The sequence below is a fragment of the Scophthalmus maximus genome, chromosome 13 (genome assembly GCF_022379125.1).
Source record: "Scophthalmus maximus strain ysfricsl-2021 chromosome 13, ASM2237912v1, whole genome shotgun sequence".
Classification (NCBI taxonomy): Eukaryota; Metazoa; Chordata; class Actinopteri; order Pleuronectiformes; family Scophthalmidae; genus Scophthalmus; species Scophthalmus maximus.
The window spans coordinates 12,263,614-12,282,586 of NC_061527.1; the positions used below are offsets into that span (position 1 = coordinate 12,263,614).

General features: G+C 45.9%; 2 protein-coding genes across 2 annotated transcripts; one reads left to right on the forward strand and one right to left on the reverse strand.

The window, feature by feature from the left end:
* Positions 1-3,867: 3,867 nt before the first annotated feature.
* On the forward strand, positions 3,868-9,309 carry tmem47 (transmembrane protein 47). The gene is made up of 3 exons (XM_035647446.2): positions 3,868-4,299; positions 8,477-8,617; positions 8,911-9,309. Exons 1-3 carry the CDS (start codon positions 4,074-4,076, stop codon positions 9,087-9,089), a joined length of 546 nt encoding a protein of 181 aa, XP_035503339.1. The 5' UTR covers positions 3,868-4,073; the 3' UTR covers positions 9,090-9,309.
* A 1,604-nt stretch (positions 9,310-10,913) lies between these two features.
* Positions 10,914-18,237, reverse strand: tab3 (TGF-beta activated kinase 1 (MAP3K7) binding protein 3). The gene is made up of 7 exons (XM_035647445.2): positions 17,946-18,237; positions 17,123-17,300; positions 15,607-16,864; positions 13,840-14,000; positions 13,426-13,519; positions 12,317-12,400; positions 10,914-11,790 (listed from the first exon to the last, which is right to left on the reverse strand). Exons 2-7 carry the CDS (start codon positions 17,222-17,224, stop codon positions 11,645-11,647), a joined length of 1,845 nt encoding a protein of 614 aa, XP_035503338.2. The 5' UTR covers positions 17,225-17,300; positions 17,946-18,237; the 3' UTR covers positions 10,914-11,644.
* Positions 18,238-18,973: the final 736 nt, after the last annotated feature.

The following is an 18,973-nucleotide window of genomic DNA, read 5'->3' on the forward strand; positions in this document are numbered from 1 at the left end:
GAACTCTCCGAACAGAAAGATGCCCCAACACGCCCTGAGACTTTTAGATGAGCTGCAGAATTAACAAGTAAGGGCGTCTGTGTGATCAGCACAAGACTTGAAAACGCTTAAATAAACCAACAAGAGGGCAAATAACAATGTTGAAAATTAACATTAGAAAAAAGAAAAACAGAGCAAGGAAGTCGAGAGGAGTTTGTGGGAGGAAACAGAGATGAAGTTCATGTGGATGTCACGGGTAGAACGTCCAGGAACTTACCGCTCCCCATGATTCCCCGCGAGTCAGCCTGGGCCGAGGTATCTGTAGAAAAACCAAACACACGTTAGTGTACAGATCTGAAGCTGCTGTTACAGTCGGACAATAGTGAGCTGGCTCCTATGATTCTCTCCAGGTAAACAGCCATGGAAGGAACATTTCTGACATTAAAAAATTCCAGTGACAGGTGAAGTAGGTAATGTCACAGATTTATAAGAGCTGCCCTGACCTTCTGAACATCTGACATCAGTCAAATCACCTATAACTTCACATAATCACTCATTAAGGAAAATCCCTTCAAAAGTAGATTGTCAAAGGAAACGACACGTGACGTCAGTACATAGAGCTATTGGTATAAAACCATCACCTGACAGATGTTTTCTACATGGAAAACGAATGGGACTTGAAGGCAACAGATGGAGTGATGGAGTGATGGTGACACCGTTTCAACGGGGCTGACGCTACAGGGCGTTGGTTGCTGTCCCGTGAACGAGACACATCCTTGACCACCGTGTCGGTGACCAATGGCGTCTGTAGGCCGGTGTGACACATGGATGTGTTCGCTCCGGGAATAATACTCCCTTCCCGAAAATAGACCCTCGCCCTCCTCCTCCTCCCAGTAGCGGAAACACGTCTAACAAAGCGCCGCCGCCCCGTTACACAGAGACGCACCAACAAGTGGGAAGCTACGACAACATTGTTAGCTTAAGCTTTTTGCTCACCGTCCTGTTCGCGGCGGTGCCGCCGTGGAGGCGGTGAGTCGCCGGTGAGCGGCCCGTGTGTTGACCGGCGGAGCGGAGTGATCAGCGGGATCAGTGCGCCTCCAGCCTCGGACGCTATTTTAACGAGTGACACGTGATTCAAACGACACAGAGGTCGAAGGAAAGTCCTCCACTAAACGTGAGCGCGGGTTTGGGTTTTTTTTGGTTTTTTTTACATGTCGAGAGCGTCTGTCTGGAGATAAAGTTCATCACTCGAGCTCCTCGCTCACCTCGTTTCGTCTCCAGAAGGCGCAGGAAACAGCGCCTCGTCTCCTCCGCTGCTCCCGAGTGCCGCGCAGGCGCACTGCTGTGTTGGTGTGGCGCGGACCCTGGAGTGGCCCTTCCCCTGAGTTAAAGGGACAGTCCGCACATCGATCAACACTCTAGACGTTATTACTGGTGTCAACATCATACTTAATATACATTACAGTAGGCCTCTCACGATAATTGCATTATATATGTATACATCAATATAAAAATCTATAATTTGTATTGGCCCTCAATAATCGCCATTGTGTCTACATGTGTGTTTGTTGACATAAGAATGAACGTCAACAACAGTCCAGCAAGTCTCAATGCTTCCGTTCTTCTCATCTGTTCTCGTCATATGATTAATCTTTCACTGGTCTGGTCTATTAAATGTCAGAAAATATGGATTTTTAAAATAATTTCTTCTAAAAGGCACCATGTCTTCAACTTGGTTGCGTTGTCTGAGGCCTAAACTCAAGTCTAGATGTATAACATTTCTCTCAGCAGTAACACACATCGTGTAGGACTTGCACCGACGACCAAGCTCACATGATTTAGTTTTAAAAAATGGTCTTAAAAGGACGATAATATTGTTCATCGCAATAATTTCCAGGACAATATATTGTGCAACAAAAAGTAGTTATCGTGACAGGCCTACATTTCAGCACAAAATAACGTCAGGAATCCCAAGATAATCCCCCAATAATTGTCTGATTGGTTCTCTTTGTCTGCTTGTGTGTATGTTTGTTAGCAGGATTACTCAAAAAGTTGTGGACAGATTTGCATGAACATTTTAACAAAAGTATTGGTCTCGGCCATAGAACAGGTGATTGACATATGAGATCTAGATCCAGGAATTTTTTGTAGGTGAAACAACATACAGGTGGGGAAGCCTTGGTAGAGGTCTGCGCTCTCTGAGTGCTCTTGTTTTAACTGGCGCAAAGGATGCAAAAGAGTCTTCATTCAAACAGAACAGGAACTTTGCAACTCAAAAATGTATTGAAAACAGCTCCTATTTCACATTCACTATATTGTTCTCTCAACATTTGCACTATTTATAGTTTTGATCAATATATAACCTAAATTAATCTGTAAGTCTGCAGTTATGAATGTTAATAAACAGACTTTGGTCCATATGTCTTGCATCTCTTTTCAAGAAGGTAAGTGGTCACCCAGTCATTGGTTGGGTTAAAGAGCTGGAAAGACAAGCAATTCTATTACATTAATCACTTAACTGATCTATTACGAATTATTAAATTATTCATTAACCATGTATTAGCAATTAAATTACAAATGAGTTTTGCAGTGAGAAACCTCACATGGAACAGCCGTGCCAATTTGGACGGTCCGTCTGACCATGTCCTTACTAAAGCCTGTAACTTTGCCCTGATTCACCTTATCAGTAGGACATTTGGCACAGGTAATGTTCAGATGTTGTTCTATGGGCTTCATCTGCATTATTACATTCACTCTGAATTCTTTTTTTTTCAGGGGAACAAGTTCCATCTTCATCTGCTCTGACACAATAACATCTATAGTGATATTTACACCTATGCGGAAATCTCACAAGTGTTACCTTTATATAGATACCAAGATTATTCATATAGACCTTATAGTTACAGATATATACTCTTTTCATTTTGGGCATGCGTGGAAAAAATCTGACTGTGAATATTATTCTCCCTCTGGGCCAATAAAGACTCTCCATCTGTCTCTTACCTGCTTTCATTTTGTTTTTTCGTTCATCAACTAATCAGCTTTGGTTCACTGGCAGCCGGTTCTTAATGACAGAGACGAGAGTTAACAATGTGTTTGCTTAATGTTCTGTGTAAGTCAATTTAAAAGTTCAATCTCAGCAGTCACAAACCTTCTTCACGTGACCACGTGTGTGTACTGTACTGTGTGTGTGTGTGTGTATGTGTGTGTGTGCTTGCATGCGTTCTTCTGTTCCCATAGAATCTCTACTGATTACAATCTGTGATCTTCGGTAATGATGTTGAAAGACTTTGCCGACAGGAACAGGTGACCTACACTTTTGCCACCAACCAGCTAATAACATTTACATGAACTCACATGGAGTCCAACACAGAGATTGTATTTCTATGCAAATCTAACTCTGAAGTTAATTTGCTTTTTTTTAAAAAAGTGTGTGTGTGAGTGTGTTAATCAATATGTATTCATTCCTAGATTCTTCCCTAAAGACAAAGAATTAGCTAAGTTCAATTAGGAAAAAAAAGGATTGTAAGCTTCCCTCAGCTCAGTGTGTGTGTGTGTGTCTGTGTGTGTGTGTGTGTGTGTGTGTGTATGACTGAGTGTATGCACAGTAAATGGGGTGTTAAACAAAGAGTTACCTGGCAGAGAAAGAGAATAGGGTAAAGCAATCAAGGTTGTCGTTTTAATGTAAATTAGCCTTATATTGCCATACCAATAAAGCTTATTGAAAACCCAAAATTGAGAGAGAGAGAGAGAGAGAGAGAGAGAGAGAGAGAGAGAGAAGTGAGAGAAAGAAAGAGAGAGAGAGAGAGAGAGAGAGAGAGAGATGCTCAGTAGCGGGACGGCACTAGGACCCAGGGCTGCAGCGCCGTGTTGTTTGAGTGGTGTGCTGCTCGGTCCTGAGCAGAGACGCGTCTCCTGGACTCGGGAGGCAGAGTGAGCGGCGGTCCGTCCCCATCCTGCTACCCACAGCACGGGCACGGGCAGGGGGGGCTTCCGCAACTTCAACACTGACCCCCACCGCGAAAACACACAGGCTCCTCTCACACTTTTGCTTGTTTTCTCTTTTTAAATGACTGAGCGACCTTAGAGTCCACATGGCGTCATCCGTGAGCGGCACGGAGGAGGTGCGGGTGTCGGTGCTGACGCCCCTGAAGTTGGTGGGACTCGTGTGCGTCTTCCTCGCGCTGTGCCTGGATGCCGGGGCCATGTTGAGCCCGGCGTGGGTGACGGCCGACGACCAGTACCACCTGTCCCTGTGGATGTCCTGCTGGAAGCCCGTCAGCTCGGCGCAGTGGTCCTGCAACAGCACGCTGACCACGGGTGAGACGCACGCTCCTGCGCCCGCAGCTGCACACACGCACACCGACCAGGGTGCAGCATCCTCAACTACAACAGCTTGATTGTGTTTGGAGTTTTTTGTCAGACTTTTGGGGGGGTGCAGCCAGGCAGACAGCCACATTCATATTGAAATGAAAGGGAGATGCTCTGCGCCCGGGGATGACAAAGGCTCCCTGCAGACAGTGCGCTGCCGAACCACTCTGTTCTGTGGGTGAGAATTATAAAACATCCCCCTCGAGAGTGCTGAATGATAGTTACTTTATAATTAGATATTGCCTGGTTAATTTGAGCCGCAAAACTTTTTCTACATGAAAAGGGGGATAGTGAACAATGGGGTGCACTTTACTTTGGGGGAAATAATCGAGCGTGGAGAAGTTGTAAAGCAGCTTGATCCTCAAGTCTCAATGTCTGACGAATAATATACGTCCACCTTTGCTTTTGTATCTAGGTTATCGAAGTTTTTCGCTGAAACATTTGCCCGGCGAGACACTTAATGATGTGGGAATCTCGCCTGGCCAGGAGCGGTCCAGCTGGGGTTTCATTTGGCCTTTTGTTGCGCACTAAATGAGCCTTTGTGTGGGTTTCTTCACCGGCCAAGGAGCGAGGGCAACTCAGAGCAGAGGACTCCCCAGAGGTCCAGATGCCTGCAGATTAGTAACCAGGGAAACAAGTGAAGCACCCCAGAAATGCTGATTTTGTCTTTCAAGGAAACTTCTGCATGGAGTCCCCACATTAGGCGTTTGATGGAAGCATTCCATATTTTCCAGCGCAGCTGGACAAACAGAGATAAATAAAGAATGGATGTCGTTGAACTTGAACTGGCGTTCATCAGCGTGAACAGAAATCAATTGTGATTTCAGGAAATGGCTCTAATCAAGCCTGGCGACTGGCCTATACAATCTAATAAGGTCCAAAACAACAGGCATGCTCTTTGTTAAGTGTATGATGATCATTTTTATTTGTGACAGATTCAGCTCTGGTAGATGTTAAGGCCACAGTCATATGGATTGCAAAAATATAACAAAGTCCAAAACAAATGAAAATGCCAAATTGATAAGAGAAATGAAAAGTTATAGATTTTTATTCACCCGCCCACTGTAACTTGCCATAGCCTCATATACTTGGCACTTAATATTGTATTCAAACAGATTTCTTTCAGCCTTAATTGTTGAACAAGGTTTACGGTCAGAGGTGGAATTCTTTTTATCTACTTTTTTTTTTGCTGCCTCTGACCTTCTCCTGCGTGCCGATTGGTGAATAGGGTTTTTGTTAGTCTGACAAAATGTTTTCCTTTCTGTCTGAGAGATGAGTAACTGTGGGTCATGCCGGCCCCGATCCTCTTCTGTCAGTGCAGACAAAGTGCACTCTGGTGCCATATAAAGACATGCAGGCCCCGCGTCAGCTCTCAGCAGCAGCAGCATACCACAGTAAATGCACACAGCAAACTGCCCATTTCCTCGGGCTTGTGCTTGGCCAGGCTTATTGATTTGAATCCCAGTAATCAGTTTCTACCCCCCCCCCCCTCTCGTCAGCCCCCCAATATTTCCTCAGTGTCATGCTCTGGTCATCAAATAAATCCTGTTAGTTTGAAACACCAGCTGGCCACTCAGATGTTTTGAGCTTGTACTGCAAGGCCTGCATGTATATGTGTGTGTGTCTGGGAAAACACAGTAAGCTGCAATGTGAATTTGAAAGTGGACTTGAAATATTGTCTTGTTACAGGCTCATGAAGTGTCAACAATGTCTCCCTCTTTTTCTGTTTGTGTTTCTCTCAAACACACACACACGTGGTCAAAGGTAAATCATGACTTGAACCAGGGTTAGGAATGTGGAAGGGTCATGCAAGAGCAGTGTGTGTGTGTGTGTGTGTGTCAGTGTGTATCTGTGGGGATGCCAGGACGGTGCGAGATGAGGGAATAAATGTGGAGCCAGTGTGTGAGTCAGTCCAACTCAATCAGACGCAGTGACATATTAACAACGTAATATGTGACTGATCGTGCGATCGGCGATTGCCCTCTCTGCGTGTGAGCTCACAGCACAGACTCTGGAGTCCTGGAAGCAGGAACCTCGGGTTGAGGATCGTCCTCCCGCCACCTCTACTTCTCCATCCTCCTGCCCCGAGAGAGTGAGTGTGAGTGGGTATGATAGCGAGAGAGTCACTCGCGGCTCTTCTGTGACACAAATCTTCCGCCATTGTCTCGGACAAAGAAACAGAAATGGGACCTTGAAGGGTTGTTTCTTTCCTCGGAAAAACACGTCGGCAGTCCCAGACATGTACGTAAGGGGCCGTAATTAATGCTCAGATTAGATCTTGTGTACTGTATCTCCTTTTCCATCTGTCATCATGCGGGCCTTCGATTAATTGTTTGGCACTTCCTGCTCGTCAAAGCCTTTAAGCGCTATAACTCTGGCTGTGCTTCTTGCACGGCGCGCACAGGGAGTGTTCCAAATCTGAGATGAGAGGACTTTCTGCATCCTGCTGTTTCAGGGCTGCACTGATAAGGCTTTTGGTAGCAGACTGGCTGGGCTGAAGGCACCAAACTGACCTTTGGGAAGAGGATACTGTATCTCACCAACGATTGCATCAACAGCTGCAGGTCAAGTCGCTGTGGCCCTTTTTACTGAGAGGCAGCCAGCGAGGACGGTGGCAGGGAATGTCGAGGGGTCAGTCTTTGAGGGGGCCTTGTGTTATGCAAGCTGGGAGGCTGGAGGGAACGGGTGCTCTGCTTTTTGTGGGCTCTTTCCAACATCCTGTGGTGACAGGGCCCATTTTTTAAACTCTAAATCCTGAACCATATTTGGTCAAAAGCAGTTGATGTTTGTTTATATTTGAGCTACTTGGCCCCTGGAATAAAGTCTCCCTCCAACATGAGTGGGAACTGTATTTTAAGCAGCTTATGTTTCGTCACTTTCTCCTCACTGTTGGACGTTTTAATGATTTTCTGCCTCAATGGAGAGGAAGTATTCTTGGCAAAGCTTAAAACCTGCTTTATTTCCCGGGCTCCATAATAGACAATGCCATGTATGCTTATTTGAAAAAAGATAAAACATAATCAATTTTAAACTTTTCCACCTACTGCAATATAGTCACTTACTGTATGTAGAGCCCAATCCCTGTTATGCTTTAATGATATTCATTTTTTCCACACACTGTACTCTAAATTTTTTCCTCATGTGTAATCATATGCTCCATCATAATATCCTCTGCCTGTTTACATGTACACCTCCTGTTTCCGTGAGTACACAGCAAAGTTATGAGAGGGACGTGTAATCTCCAGAAAATAACATAGAATATCTCTCAGCAATCCTGTTTATGTCCCATGGCTAATTAAATCTCTATAGATTGGTTTTTCCACTGTTTACGTGAATTTTTCCCCTCCTATATAATGTTTTTCTCTTTTTGACAAAGACATGCGCAAACACATTTTTGCTTTCTGTGTCTACTTCAACAAGGATATGAAATGAGATGAAGACAATAGTTAGTTTGTTTGTTTTCCAGTTGAGGGTTTTTTGGAGTAAATCTGAATGAAACGCTGAGATCGCTGCTGAGCTGGCATCTGCCAAGAGAGAGGGATACTCATTATCTGAGTCACCTCGCAGAATCACTCTGTCTGTGTGCTGCGCTTGGATCCATTACTGAGCCGCTGAAATCTGCATGTGGCCGAGCGTACGTGCGTTTATTTGCCTCTCAGCAGCCAGAAACTGCTGTGCTCGCTCGGTTCAAGGGGTTATTCACTGCATGGTTCAAATTCTTGTTCTGCCACTGGCCATGGATCCCCAGTGGCTCACATCAAAACTCCATGAGCCCTCGTCAGCTTCTCAGAATATCCAGGGGGGAGCGGTCTCATCTCCTGACCCACAAATAGTTTTCGTTTACACTGTGGTTATTCATTTTTTTCTCTTGTGAGAGTTTGAGCATGGCAGTGTGACTGTGGCCTCCCCGTACGGCCGTTGACCTTCTCTACGGCCTCCCTCTTTCTTCCTCTTATCCCTTCTCATTTATCTCTCCCCTCTCCCGCTTGCTGTCAACAGCACAGACACAGCTCTCCGATGCAACCTCGTTTTAGCTACCTATGTCACGCTCTATCTCGGTGTGATTTCATGCCTCTCTCCCCCCCACACCTCCCCTCCCCTCTGTCCCTGTGTGTGTTTGCCTCAGACTGGCAGATCGCCACGCTGGCCCTGCTGTTAGGAGGGGCGGCACTCACCCTGCTCTCCTTCCTCGTGGCGCTGGTGTCCCTGTGCTTCAGCTGCAGGAGTCGCTGCTACAAGCCCGTGGCTGTCATGCTGTTCTCCGCAGGTACGTACAAATACGATTCTGTCCTTTTGGGAACAAAACATAAGGGGAGAGAGCTGAGGGATAATCCAACGTCAATGTAGGTTGGCATAGTAGGTTGACTGTCAGTGTAAGGATCCAAGGCAAATAAATCCCTCATTATTTCAAATTTGAATGTAAGATTGTAGTGGCATTAGCGTGCCTCAACTCTCCCTTTTCAGATTTGAAAGTTGGTCAGAGATGGTTTTAACTATTTATCATGCTATATGTATTATTGACATAAATACCGTCTCTCCTCCCCCTTCTGTCCTTTGCAGTGGTGCTTCAGGTGTGCAGCTTGGTCCTGTTCCCCATTAAGTTCATAGAGACGGTCAGTCTGAGGGTGTATCATGAATTTAACTGGGGTTACGGCCTGGCCTGGGGATCCACCATCTTCTCTTTTGGAGGCGCCATCCTCTACTGCCTCAACCCGAAAAACTACGAAGACTACTACTAAAATATGTGAGACAAGGGGAGACGCCAGGACTTTATAACTGAGTCTTCTCCGTAATAGGAACTTTGTCTGACACAAACTGCACGACCACATACTAGAGCTAGAATTACCACCCTGTGGTTTCATCCCTCCACCAACCAGTTAAGTTTCAGATTACAAATGTCTGTCCAGATTCGCATATGGTGAAAACTTTGAAGTTATTTAATTAAAAGTATTAAGTGTATGTTGTCATAATGAATTCTTGAGTTATGGCCCAAAACTCAAAGGGACCTTGACCTTAGACCACCAAATTATTATCAGTTCATCCTCGAGTCCAAGTGAACATTTTGTACCAAATTTGAAGAAGACATTGCGTCCATGAGTGGGACAGATGAGAGGACGGATGAAACCCAAAAACACAATGTCTCCAGCCACAGCTATCACCAACACAAAGGCATAAAAATGGAAAATACAAATGGCCATTGTTGGTTTCAGGCCTGGAAACAAGCCAGTTGAGACATATTGTCTGAAAGACTATCCTCAATTATTGTACTGAAGCCCTGTGCTCTCTCAGGGGTTTTAGTAGCAAACCCGGCTGTGAAAAAAAGAAATCCAAAACCAGTCTTTTTAAATTGGGAGAGAATGTCGCCTTATCGACTCAGTCTGCATCTCCTTCAAGGTGGAACTCCAGTAGGTCTCAGATTTGGGCAGAAAATCCGGAGGGAACAGATGGCTTCACTGACCCCATACCAGGACGAATTGGTGGAGCAATTCACCAACCAGAGCGCAGGGGCCAAGGAATTATCTCCAGCCAATCAGGGAATTAAAAGGAAACGTCTCATTGAAGTTATACCTGTGGATGACAAAGTGAGGAAGACAGGGAAATAATGCAAAATGATACATTCCCCACAGATACACTACATGTGGATCTTGGCTCAGTCTTCTTTCCCTCGTAGAGTATAACACATTGGTGAAAACGTGGCATGAAGCTCCAGTGGACCCGCTTTATTTTCTCCTGTCCCGTTTGTCAAGAGATGCAGACAATAAACAGGAACTACCTAAAAGACAGTGAAAACATTCCACAGGCACATCCAAATAATATACTGATGAGAGGAACATTGAACTGGTGAATGAATAGAAGTATAAATAAAAACCTAGAGCATAACCTGAGTTAGACTGGCTTTTAGATAAAACCATTGTATTATATGTAAGTATGTGCAGTAAGCATAATAAACTAATATTCATTGCAACAGGGCAGTGGGAAGGAAGATGTCTGCATGATCATACCACACAGCATGTGTTTGTACGCACCACCCCATGTGATGCCTCCTTATCTTCCCACTCTGTAGGAAACGGAGTAGAGTAGGCCCCGTTACGGAACACAAGTTTTTAGATGTGGAGAAAATCTCTGTAGTTACTGAAAAACACAGTAGCTTTAGGTTTTGCATTTAAGATAAGGTCCCTGATACAGTACAATACTGGAAAATGCCAGAGGGCAATGTGCTGTGGGTGAGTATTGTCATGAATACTAAAGGATCGCTAAAAGTTGCAAGTAGGAGGACAGTGCGTCGTGAGGGGTGAGACGCTGCTCTGGTAATGCCTGTTCTCTCGGGCTGTTCTTAAGGTGGTCAGAAACTTCTCCAGTACCCTCTTGCAACATTAGTGAAAGGGTGTGTTTTTGTGTGTGCATGCCATCTCCACTTGCTGCTGTATTCGATTCCCACGGGTTTGATTACTAACATAATAAACATGTAATGTGGAATAAAAAAAAAAAAGTGTGTTTAGTTCATTTGGTGAAAACAGAGCATAGTATGACATGAACCCCACAGACGTGCGAGGTGTGCGTGGTCGAGTCACATAGAATCAGCTCCTTTATTAAGTACAGCAAGTTGAGGCATTTGCACAGGAAATCGACATCTCTTGGACACATAATACAGGGTGGCATGATTTGCATAAAAGTACCAGGAATATACTTTGATGCAATTGTCTTTAGTGTTCTCAGTGAAATGAGCTCTAATACAGAGCTAGATACAGTGTACAGTCTACATTTCGCATTAGTCAGAACTTATATACCATTGCTTTCATTAATCCACTGTCACAGAGCGAGTTACAGGTTCTGGAAAGTGGAGATTCCTCCATTTTGAGTTCAGGAATGGACACAGTTGTGTAAACGGGGCAGTCACTCATTCTGCGTGGAATGTTCGCTCGGTAGACCGTAGCTCCTCCTCATTAAAACCCCAATTGTTTTGACCTTTCAGAAGCACCCACCTGCCCCAACCACTACCAGAGTTGCAGCATGTCACTCCTTCCTTTATACATATGACATGTGTAGAGTCTCCAGCTGGACGAGGGGGGGAAAAAAATCATGATCCGCCAACAGAAATAAGGGTCGAAGTGCACTGGAGTAGTAGATGGGAACAGGACAAGTGGGAAGTGGAGGTTAGTGGCTCTTCCTCAGCAGGTAAGAGGGACTCGTATTGATTGACCAGGAAAGACCTCTTGACAGATTCTGGAGGGCCGGAGGGGCTAATGGGATCCGAGGATTGGCAGGGGACGGGAAATACAGCACAGACCTAAGCTCAGGTGTAGCGCGGCATCTCGCACTGTTCACAGCGGTTGAGTGCAGGGTGGTTGAGGAAGGTGCAGCTTTCACAGTTCCACTGGGCGCCTTCAAAGTCCTCATCCCTCTGAGGCCTCGGCACTGGCTTGGAGCCCTGCTCCACGTCTGACAAGAACAAAAAAGACCGAAAACAGTAGATGAAAAATACTGTTTAGTTCTGTGATGAAGCGTGTAGCAGAGCAAGAAATTGGCTGTGTCATCTGCCTAAGGCTGGAATTAACCATGGCTGTCACTCAACGAATGTGCACCGCACACATTCAAGCATCAACCATTGAAGTATAAATGTTGATAGACATGGGTATTCACTAAAAAGCAAGGCTTCCCATCTGGTTTCCATGCCAACAGATTTGTGGAGACCAACACAGACCAAGGTTCGTTTAGCTTTAACGCTCCATTTTCGAACAAAAATGTCCAAAATCCTCTGAAAGTGCTGGAGCCAAGTAAGACAATATGAGTGGAACAATGATCTGAATGTTCTTGCATTAAAACTCAAATCTGTAACTTAGTAACAGCATTAACACATGATCTCACCTTGTAGAACATCTATTATGCTCCCCCTCTTTACACATCCTTATGAAAATATCTCATGATTCCCGTTCGTGCTCTGAAAACTGCTTTGAACAATTCTCACCTTTCTTTCCAGGTTTCGGCGGCACAACTGGACCAGGCTGAATGTTGTCGTAAAAGTTGTTCTTTGCTTTCGGGTCAAACTTCCCTGTGGAGGAAAGGACAAATCAGATATTGAAGTTTGTTTAGAACTGGCCATCCCAGTGCCCAAGTCCAACCAGTCCAATTGGCTTCCAGCTTTTGACTGTCGTTTTCATGAAGAGAACAGCAGCCTCTGCATTCAATACAAAGGCTCAGAGGAGAGACATTGTACAACTGCTGCCCAGTTGCTTCCCCAGTCACAGCTTAAAGGAAGAGTGTCAAAGAAAAGCTGCAATATTCAAAACAACGTGTATACAACGTTCCTTCATCAGTTGGGCTCTAAACCCAACATCACACATCAAGTTTGGTTTATTCTTTTTTTTTTTTTTTAACAATGTCATGAAGCCTAACATGACATTATCATTAAGTGGGGATAAATAAAGTATCTACTAAGTTTCTCTACAGCACTCCCTAAACGGCTTGTGCAGGTAGAAGGTTAATTTAACAATGTATTATATTAATAAGTCCAGGAGGAAACCCTGCTGCAGTCTGCAAGAGAACTGTGACTTGGGAAGAGGATCTGCAGCCCAAATGTTCAGTGGCACTGGGCTAATTGCAAGTCAACTGGTCTCAGTCTTGAGGCTACAGCTAGTTTCACACTTTCAGCTTTTACACACACTGTGGTTTAGGGGCGTTTTCGAGGCAGTACTGTTATAAATGACGCAATCAACAAGGATCATGTACCAGCCAAACACTTGCATGGATCCAGTAAGGGTCAACCATGGATCGGCCCCTGTCCCGTCAAGGACCAGCTGGTCATGTTAGAAAGCTGCATCCTAATGCAGTGCGATGGAGTCCCATCCATCACTTTGGACCCAACTCTGTCTGCTTCTGGGCTCAACTCTTTCAAGATCAATGCTTTCAAATAAAACAAAGACACACTTCAAAGGTTTGTGTAGGAATGTGCATTTCTGTGTGAGCAAGTGCCGTGTGTGTGTGTGTGTGTGTGTGTGTGTGTGTGTGTGTGTGTGTGTGTGTGTGTGTGTGTGTGTGTGTGTGTGTGTGTGTGTCTGCGCGCGTGTGAATGTATACCTCTTGACTGCAGTAGATCCGTCTCCTTCAGGGTACAGTCGATATCAATCTGAAGCTGTCTGTTCAAACTCCGCAATCGGGTCATTTCTTCAGGCTGCAGTCGGTGCAAACACGCAACCCAGTTAGATTGAACCAAAACCGATCATCAAATACGCTCCAATGCCCCTTTCAAACTATTTAGTAGTAAGAAAAATGTTTTTAACACCACTTTGTATAATAGTGCAATATGTCTTCTTATTACTTTTATTGCTGCGTTTCCATACACTTGGACAAATAAGTTATGCAGTTTTTTTCTTAATCCTTCTCTGCTTTTTCAAACAGAAGAAGTCCAAAGGCTGATGCACACCCAGAGTGTTATTCGTGGTGAAAACTTGCAAATGTGTTGAGAGCATCAGTGTTGTGGCGAGTCCTTACTCTGGGTATGAGACTGGTCGAATTGACTCGTCGGAAGCGTCGCTGCAGGGCGTCATATTCCATGTTGTTGACGTCGGCCTTGAGCTGCTCTAGTTTTTGCTTCTCCAGCATCAGTGCCTTCATTAGACGCTCCATCCTGGCCCGCTGGTGGAGCAGGAGAGCTGGAGGGAAACACACCAAACGCGAAATTCCTCAAATTCCGGAGTGAAAAGTGAAATGCTATTCGTCAGCTTTTCTCACCGGCCACTTTATTAGGTACACCTGTTCAATTGCTTGTTAACACAAATAGCTAATCAGCCAATCACATGGCTGCAATTCAATGCATTTAGGCATGTAGAGGTGGTCAAGACAACTTGCTGAGGTTCAAACCGAGCATCAGAATGGGGAAGAAAGGGGACTTTCTAAGTGACTTTGAATGTGGTATGGTTGTTGGTGCCAGACGGGCTGGTGTGAGTATTTCAGAAACTGTTGATCTACTGGGATTTTCACGCACAACCATCTCTAGGGTTTACAGAGAATGGTCCGAAAATATCCAGTGAGCGGCATGTTGTGTGGATGACAATGCCTTGTTGAAAGTATGCCACGAAGAATTAAGGCAGTTCTGAAGGCAAAAGGGGGTCCAACCTTTTACTAGCATGGTGTACCTAATAAAGTGGCCGGTGAGTGTACATGTTAATACAATGCATCAATTTATATTATTTATACAGACACAATAAAAGACCATAAAAATAGTTAACAAGCACAAAAAGACAGAGCTACATCATTTATGTCTGTGGGTACAGCAGCAAATATAACTGCAATATTCAAAATGTATTAAAGCTGCAACCAAAGTAGCAACACTTTGTATCACCAGCACACAAACATGCAGTATATACAGTATAACTGAACAAGAAGCTGGATCTTATCCAAAATCTGTGATGGGTGACATCTTATATGTTTGCAAAATCATACATTATTTGGTACTTGTGACTGTGTAGATAAATAAACATTAGGGACAGAAATGCACCATTGCAGGATGAAACTGGGATGCTGCCGTTGTACAGTACACATCTTAACCACCGGGATACTAAATTATCCCCAATTTACAAGATTAAATGCAACTATAAATAAACTCTTTTCAAGAAGAGGCTTCACGAACACCAATGGGAAGTTGAATGTCTTATAAGACTAAGTCAGCTATTCTCAAGCTAAATTCTGAACCATGCTGTGTCTCAGATCAGATGCTTCAATTAGGGTCTGCACTTGCATGTTGTACATACAAAACACTCACTGGCATAGTGTGTGAATTTTGACAGGGTAGTGTTTTCTCAAACCAATTACGACTGTTTTGCACTTAACTGTGACACGCCAAATATGTAGCAGCTGTTGTGCTCACTTACACACATTAATGTTCTACTTTCTTGAGTGTATATCTAGCCGCCACTGACACCTTTGTGTCCTCTTTCCTCTGCCACCATTTCAGTTTAATAAAATGACAGTGTCCAAGATAGCGACCCTTGAGGGTAAGCAGCATTTCTAGCGCATTCATCTTTTTGACCATTTTGAGTGCACCACCCAGGAACTTATGTTGCACTACATTTTGTCATATTTGTCTGTGTGAACGCTCTTAAGTGCTCGAAGGGCAGGTGTGAGTGTCAAAGTACGCAAATTGAGACACAGCCTTAGTCTTTGTTGAAAACTGCACAGCCCGAACACACAGTCAACTCCAAGTCCTACACACACACACAGACACACACAGATGATAGAAAAAAAACAAGAATCCTTTACCTTGCGTGTAGGCATAGTCATCAGAGCCTGAGCTAGTGCGTCTGGGCATATGCTGAAACTGATTGGTAATGCTCCCTGGTAGAGCGGAGATGGGCAGGATGGGTGCAGGGGCAGCGTTGTGTTCCCCTTGGTCTACTATGTTGAGAAGAGACTCGGCCACAGGAGGTGAGCTGAGTGGCCTCTGGGCCTGGCCGCCGGGGGAAACTTTGATCTTGAAAGTGTAGGCCGCCTGGCCTGGCTGAGGAGAGGAGGTGGGCCGAGGCCTTGCGGGGCCCTGGTGCTGCAGGTACATCCCAGGGTGAAAGGCTGCTGGGCCTGGAGGTCCACTCATAGTGATGCCCCTCGAAGGGGAGCTGGGGGAGGGGCTGGAGGCCATGTAAAGTGCTCCTTGGGGGTGAGGGGTGTGCACAGGCGAGTTGCTGCGTGGTCGTGGACCCTCCAGGGTAATCTCTATCTGGTTTTTTAGAGAGCCTTTTGTGTGGTAGGGCCTGTAAACAGCTGGCTGTTGCTGGGGTTGTTGCTGGTGATGGTAGGGCATGCTGGGAAGTGTTGGGGAGTTAATAGGAAGGAAAACATACTGCTGGTGCTGGGGTTGCGGCTGGGGCTGTGGTTGGGGCTGTGGCTGGACCTGATGCTGTGGGGAACTGTAAGGTGAGCCATATGTGGGAGTACTGTAGGGGGACTGCTGATGCTGATAGACAGGGGCCCCCGAGGAGGACCAGGGCGCTGGCTGTGGGCTCTGGGAGGGTGATGGCCGAATATACAGGGTTGTGTTGGTGCTGTTAGGGTAGTGCCCAGGAGGGATCTGCAGAGCCTGTGGGACATTGGGTATACTTTGTGAAAGAGTGACTGTTATAGGGTTCATAGTGTAACGTGGGATGGGAGAGTACGTGGGAGACATGCCCTGCATTGAGGGTGGAGGAGTGGGAGTGCTCGCCGAGCGGCTCTGATCGTTCATGAAGAAAGGATTGTAACCAGGGGAGGGGGCCATGGTGGCGGGGGCCGACAGTGGCTCGGGGTAGCTCGGCCGCTGGGGTTCGATGTGACTGTCACTCGTGCTGTGCACTAGGGAGCGTCCCGCTCCTGCTGCTCCTCCATTCGTCTTACTTGCCTCTGAGCCTGGGTAGCCCAGACTGATGTGCAGCATGTGGTTTCGGCTAAGTCGCCCTTCGTCCGGACTGTGATGAAACTCCCCGTACAGGTATCTGTTACTTTCCTGAGCCAGCAGGTGGCAGCAGAGATCCAGGTTGTTGTTGTTCTAGGACAGAAACAAGAACAGTCTCAAGCCTGCTGTTTGGATCGTTGCCTTCTGTGCAGTATACATAATACTGAAGGTTGATGATGGAATAGCACAACAAGAGGAAGATTTCTGCAATACAACTACCCATGTGGACATCGCATTGTCACAATCTACAAACAGCTTTTTTGGCCATATGGATAAGTTAATTCTGTGTGTGTGTGTGTGTGTGTGTGTGTGTGAGAGTGTGTGAGTGTGAGTGTGTGAGAGTGTGTGTACCTGCAGCAGGCACTGTGACACTACCCCTTCTGGGATCTCCGGGAAACGCTGCTTGAGATCCTGCAGGATGTGGTAGTCGAGCTGAGAGCCTCCCTGCGCCATCCTGAGCCCCACACGCGGAGAGTCAACGAGCCCAACGCAGCCGCAGGAGGGGAAGGAACCGAGCTCGTCTCATCCCCTGCAGATGCAGAGATGACAGACACAACTCCAAATGTCAGCGCAACGCCGCAATAACCCCGTTAGCACTGTTGGCCTGCAAACATGTCACGCACCTCTGGTGTCGGCAGCAACTGCAAACGAAACGCTCCGACTAAATAGCCCCCGTGAGGCATGTCAACCAGACGTGTGCATAACAACAGACTAGGCAGTCGACAGCTAACGTGCACCCTCCAGGAAAATGCGTCACTGGCATTCGGTCACGGCGGCGCCATCAAGGTGCCTGTCGGTCTGTTGTTGTTTGTTTAGCCGGACTGTTGCACCAAGCAACAACGACATACCATCGCTAGCTAGCAGGCGAGAAGCTAACAGCAGCAGCTAGCCTCCGTGCTCCACACACACTCACTAGGAGCCACGCCGGTGCACCGAGAGGCTCCTACGGCGAGCAGCGTCACCAGCACGGGGGCGCGTGTCCCGTGACACTCATCTAAACGACTTTCAACGAGATTAACCCTGTTCCTCCGCTGCCTGCCAGCTAGCCTAGCCTAGCTTAGCCGGTGCTAGCTGGTCAGCTGTCAGCAGCCCGGGTGATGATGGATTAGCTTAGCTAGCCGCGCTAAAGTCTGCGAGCTTTAGCGCGACGCCGCCTCTCTCGATCGGAACTCACCACACGCGAAGCGGCTCCCTCGTGGCCTGGACCATCGCTGGCTCCCGGGGGGAGGCTGGGGTGTGTCTCTGAGACGCTGCGCCGAGGCTCGTCGCTTGTTGTTCGTTGTTTTGGCTCAATAACTTGTAGTCTTGCATTCCAGCGTCAGGCCCCCGCCGCGGAACTGCTCACGGAGAGACTTGTCCGTCTATCGCGATAGTGTCTCACTCTCCCGGACCAGGAAGCTGCTCGAGTCGGCCGGATTGACGTCGTGCGCGCTGCCGTGCGCGCGGCGCGATCATCAGGTAGAACTCCATTCAGCTTTTATAATGGCCACACACGTCTGCTCGAAAAGTTACTTTTGAAGCACTGCGTGATTCAACAAACAAGATGTCTTCAATCTACTCAGCCGACGTCGGTTCCAATACCTGTACATATCATTAAACTGCATTAACATCATAACTGAAAAGTTATGTAGGCCTACACTCACTGCGCCATCCATTATTACCACCACTGCCTTTGGGATAAGCTGTAATTTCTTCCCAGAAACTAATTAAAACACTAGAAACATAACCAGCGCTGCTCTCAGTAGAACACACTCACACACACACACACACACACACACACACACACACAGGACTCAACCACTGTAAAAAATAATTCACTGGTACACTTAAAGTGCAATAACAAACAATATGTATACTTATTCTCCCTGTGTAACTATGGCTACTGCTCTGTTTATAGTATTTATATATCTTTTTTTATATTCTCTGTTATATTTTGTACATACCTATGCTTTTTAAAATAATTTCTATATTCTTCTGTCCACTTTGCTGCTGTAATGTCCAAATTTCCCCATTGTGGGATGAATAAAGGTATATCTTATCTTATCTTATCTTAACTGCATGTGAAGGACGACATGTTTTTACTTGAGTTTCTTTTAGAGCAATATTTACAGCACATACTGTATTCATGTTTCCTTTTCTGCAGAGATATGTTTATTTTGACCATATCCATCCAGTTTCTCCTGTTGAAATGTTTGTTTCTAT

What these genes read in the sequence shown, in the direction of transcription:
- tmem47 (XM_035647446.2), top strand. Translation starts at nt 4,074, where the DNA reads ATGGCGTCATCCGTGAGCGGCACGGAGGAGGTGCGGGTGTCGGTGCTG. An exon ending in CAACAGCACGCTGACCACGG is followed by an intron (nt 4,300 to 8,476) that starts GTGAGACGCACG and finishes TGTTTGCCTCAG; the next exon opens with ACTGGCAGATCGCCACGCTG. An exon ending in TGTCATGCTGTTCTCCGCAG is followed by an intron (nt 8,618 to 8,910) that starts GTACGTACAAAT and finishes TGTCCTTTGCAG; the next exon opens with TGGTGCTTCAGGTGTGCAGC.
- tab3 (XM_035647445.2), bottom strand. Translation starts at nt 17,224, where the DNA reads ATGGCGCAGGGAGGCTCTCAGCTCGACTACCACATCCTGCAGGATCTC. An exon ending in TGTCACAGTGCCTGCTGCAG is followed by an intron (nt 16,865 to 17,122) that starts GTACACACACTC and finishes TTTCTGTCCTAG; the next exon opens with AACAACAACAACCTGGATCT. An exon ending in GCCGAAACCTGGAAAGAAAG is followed by an intron (nt 11,791 to 12,316) that starts GTGAGAATTGTT and finishes TGTTCTTGTCAG; the next exon opens with ACGTGGAGCAGGGCTCCAAG.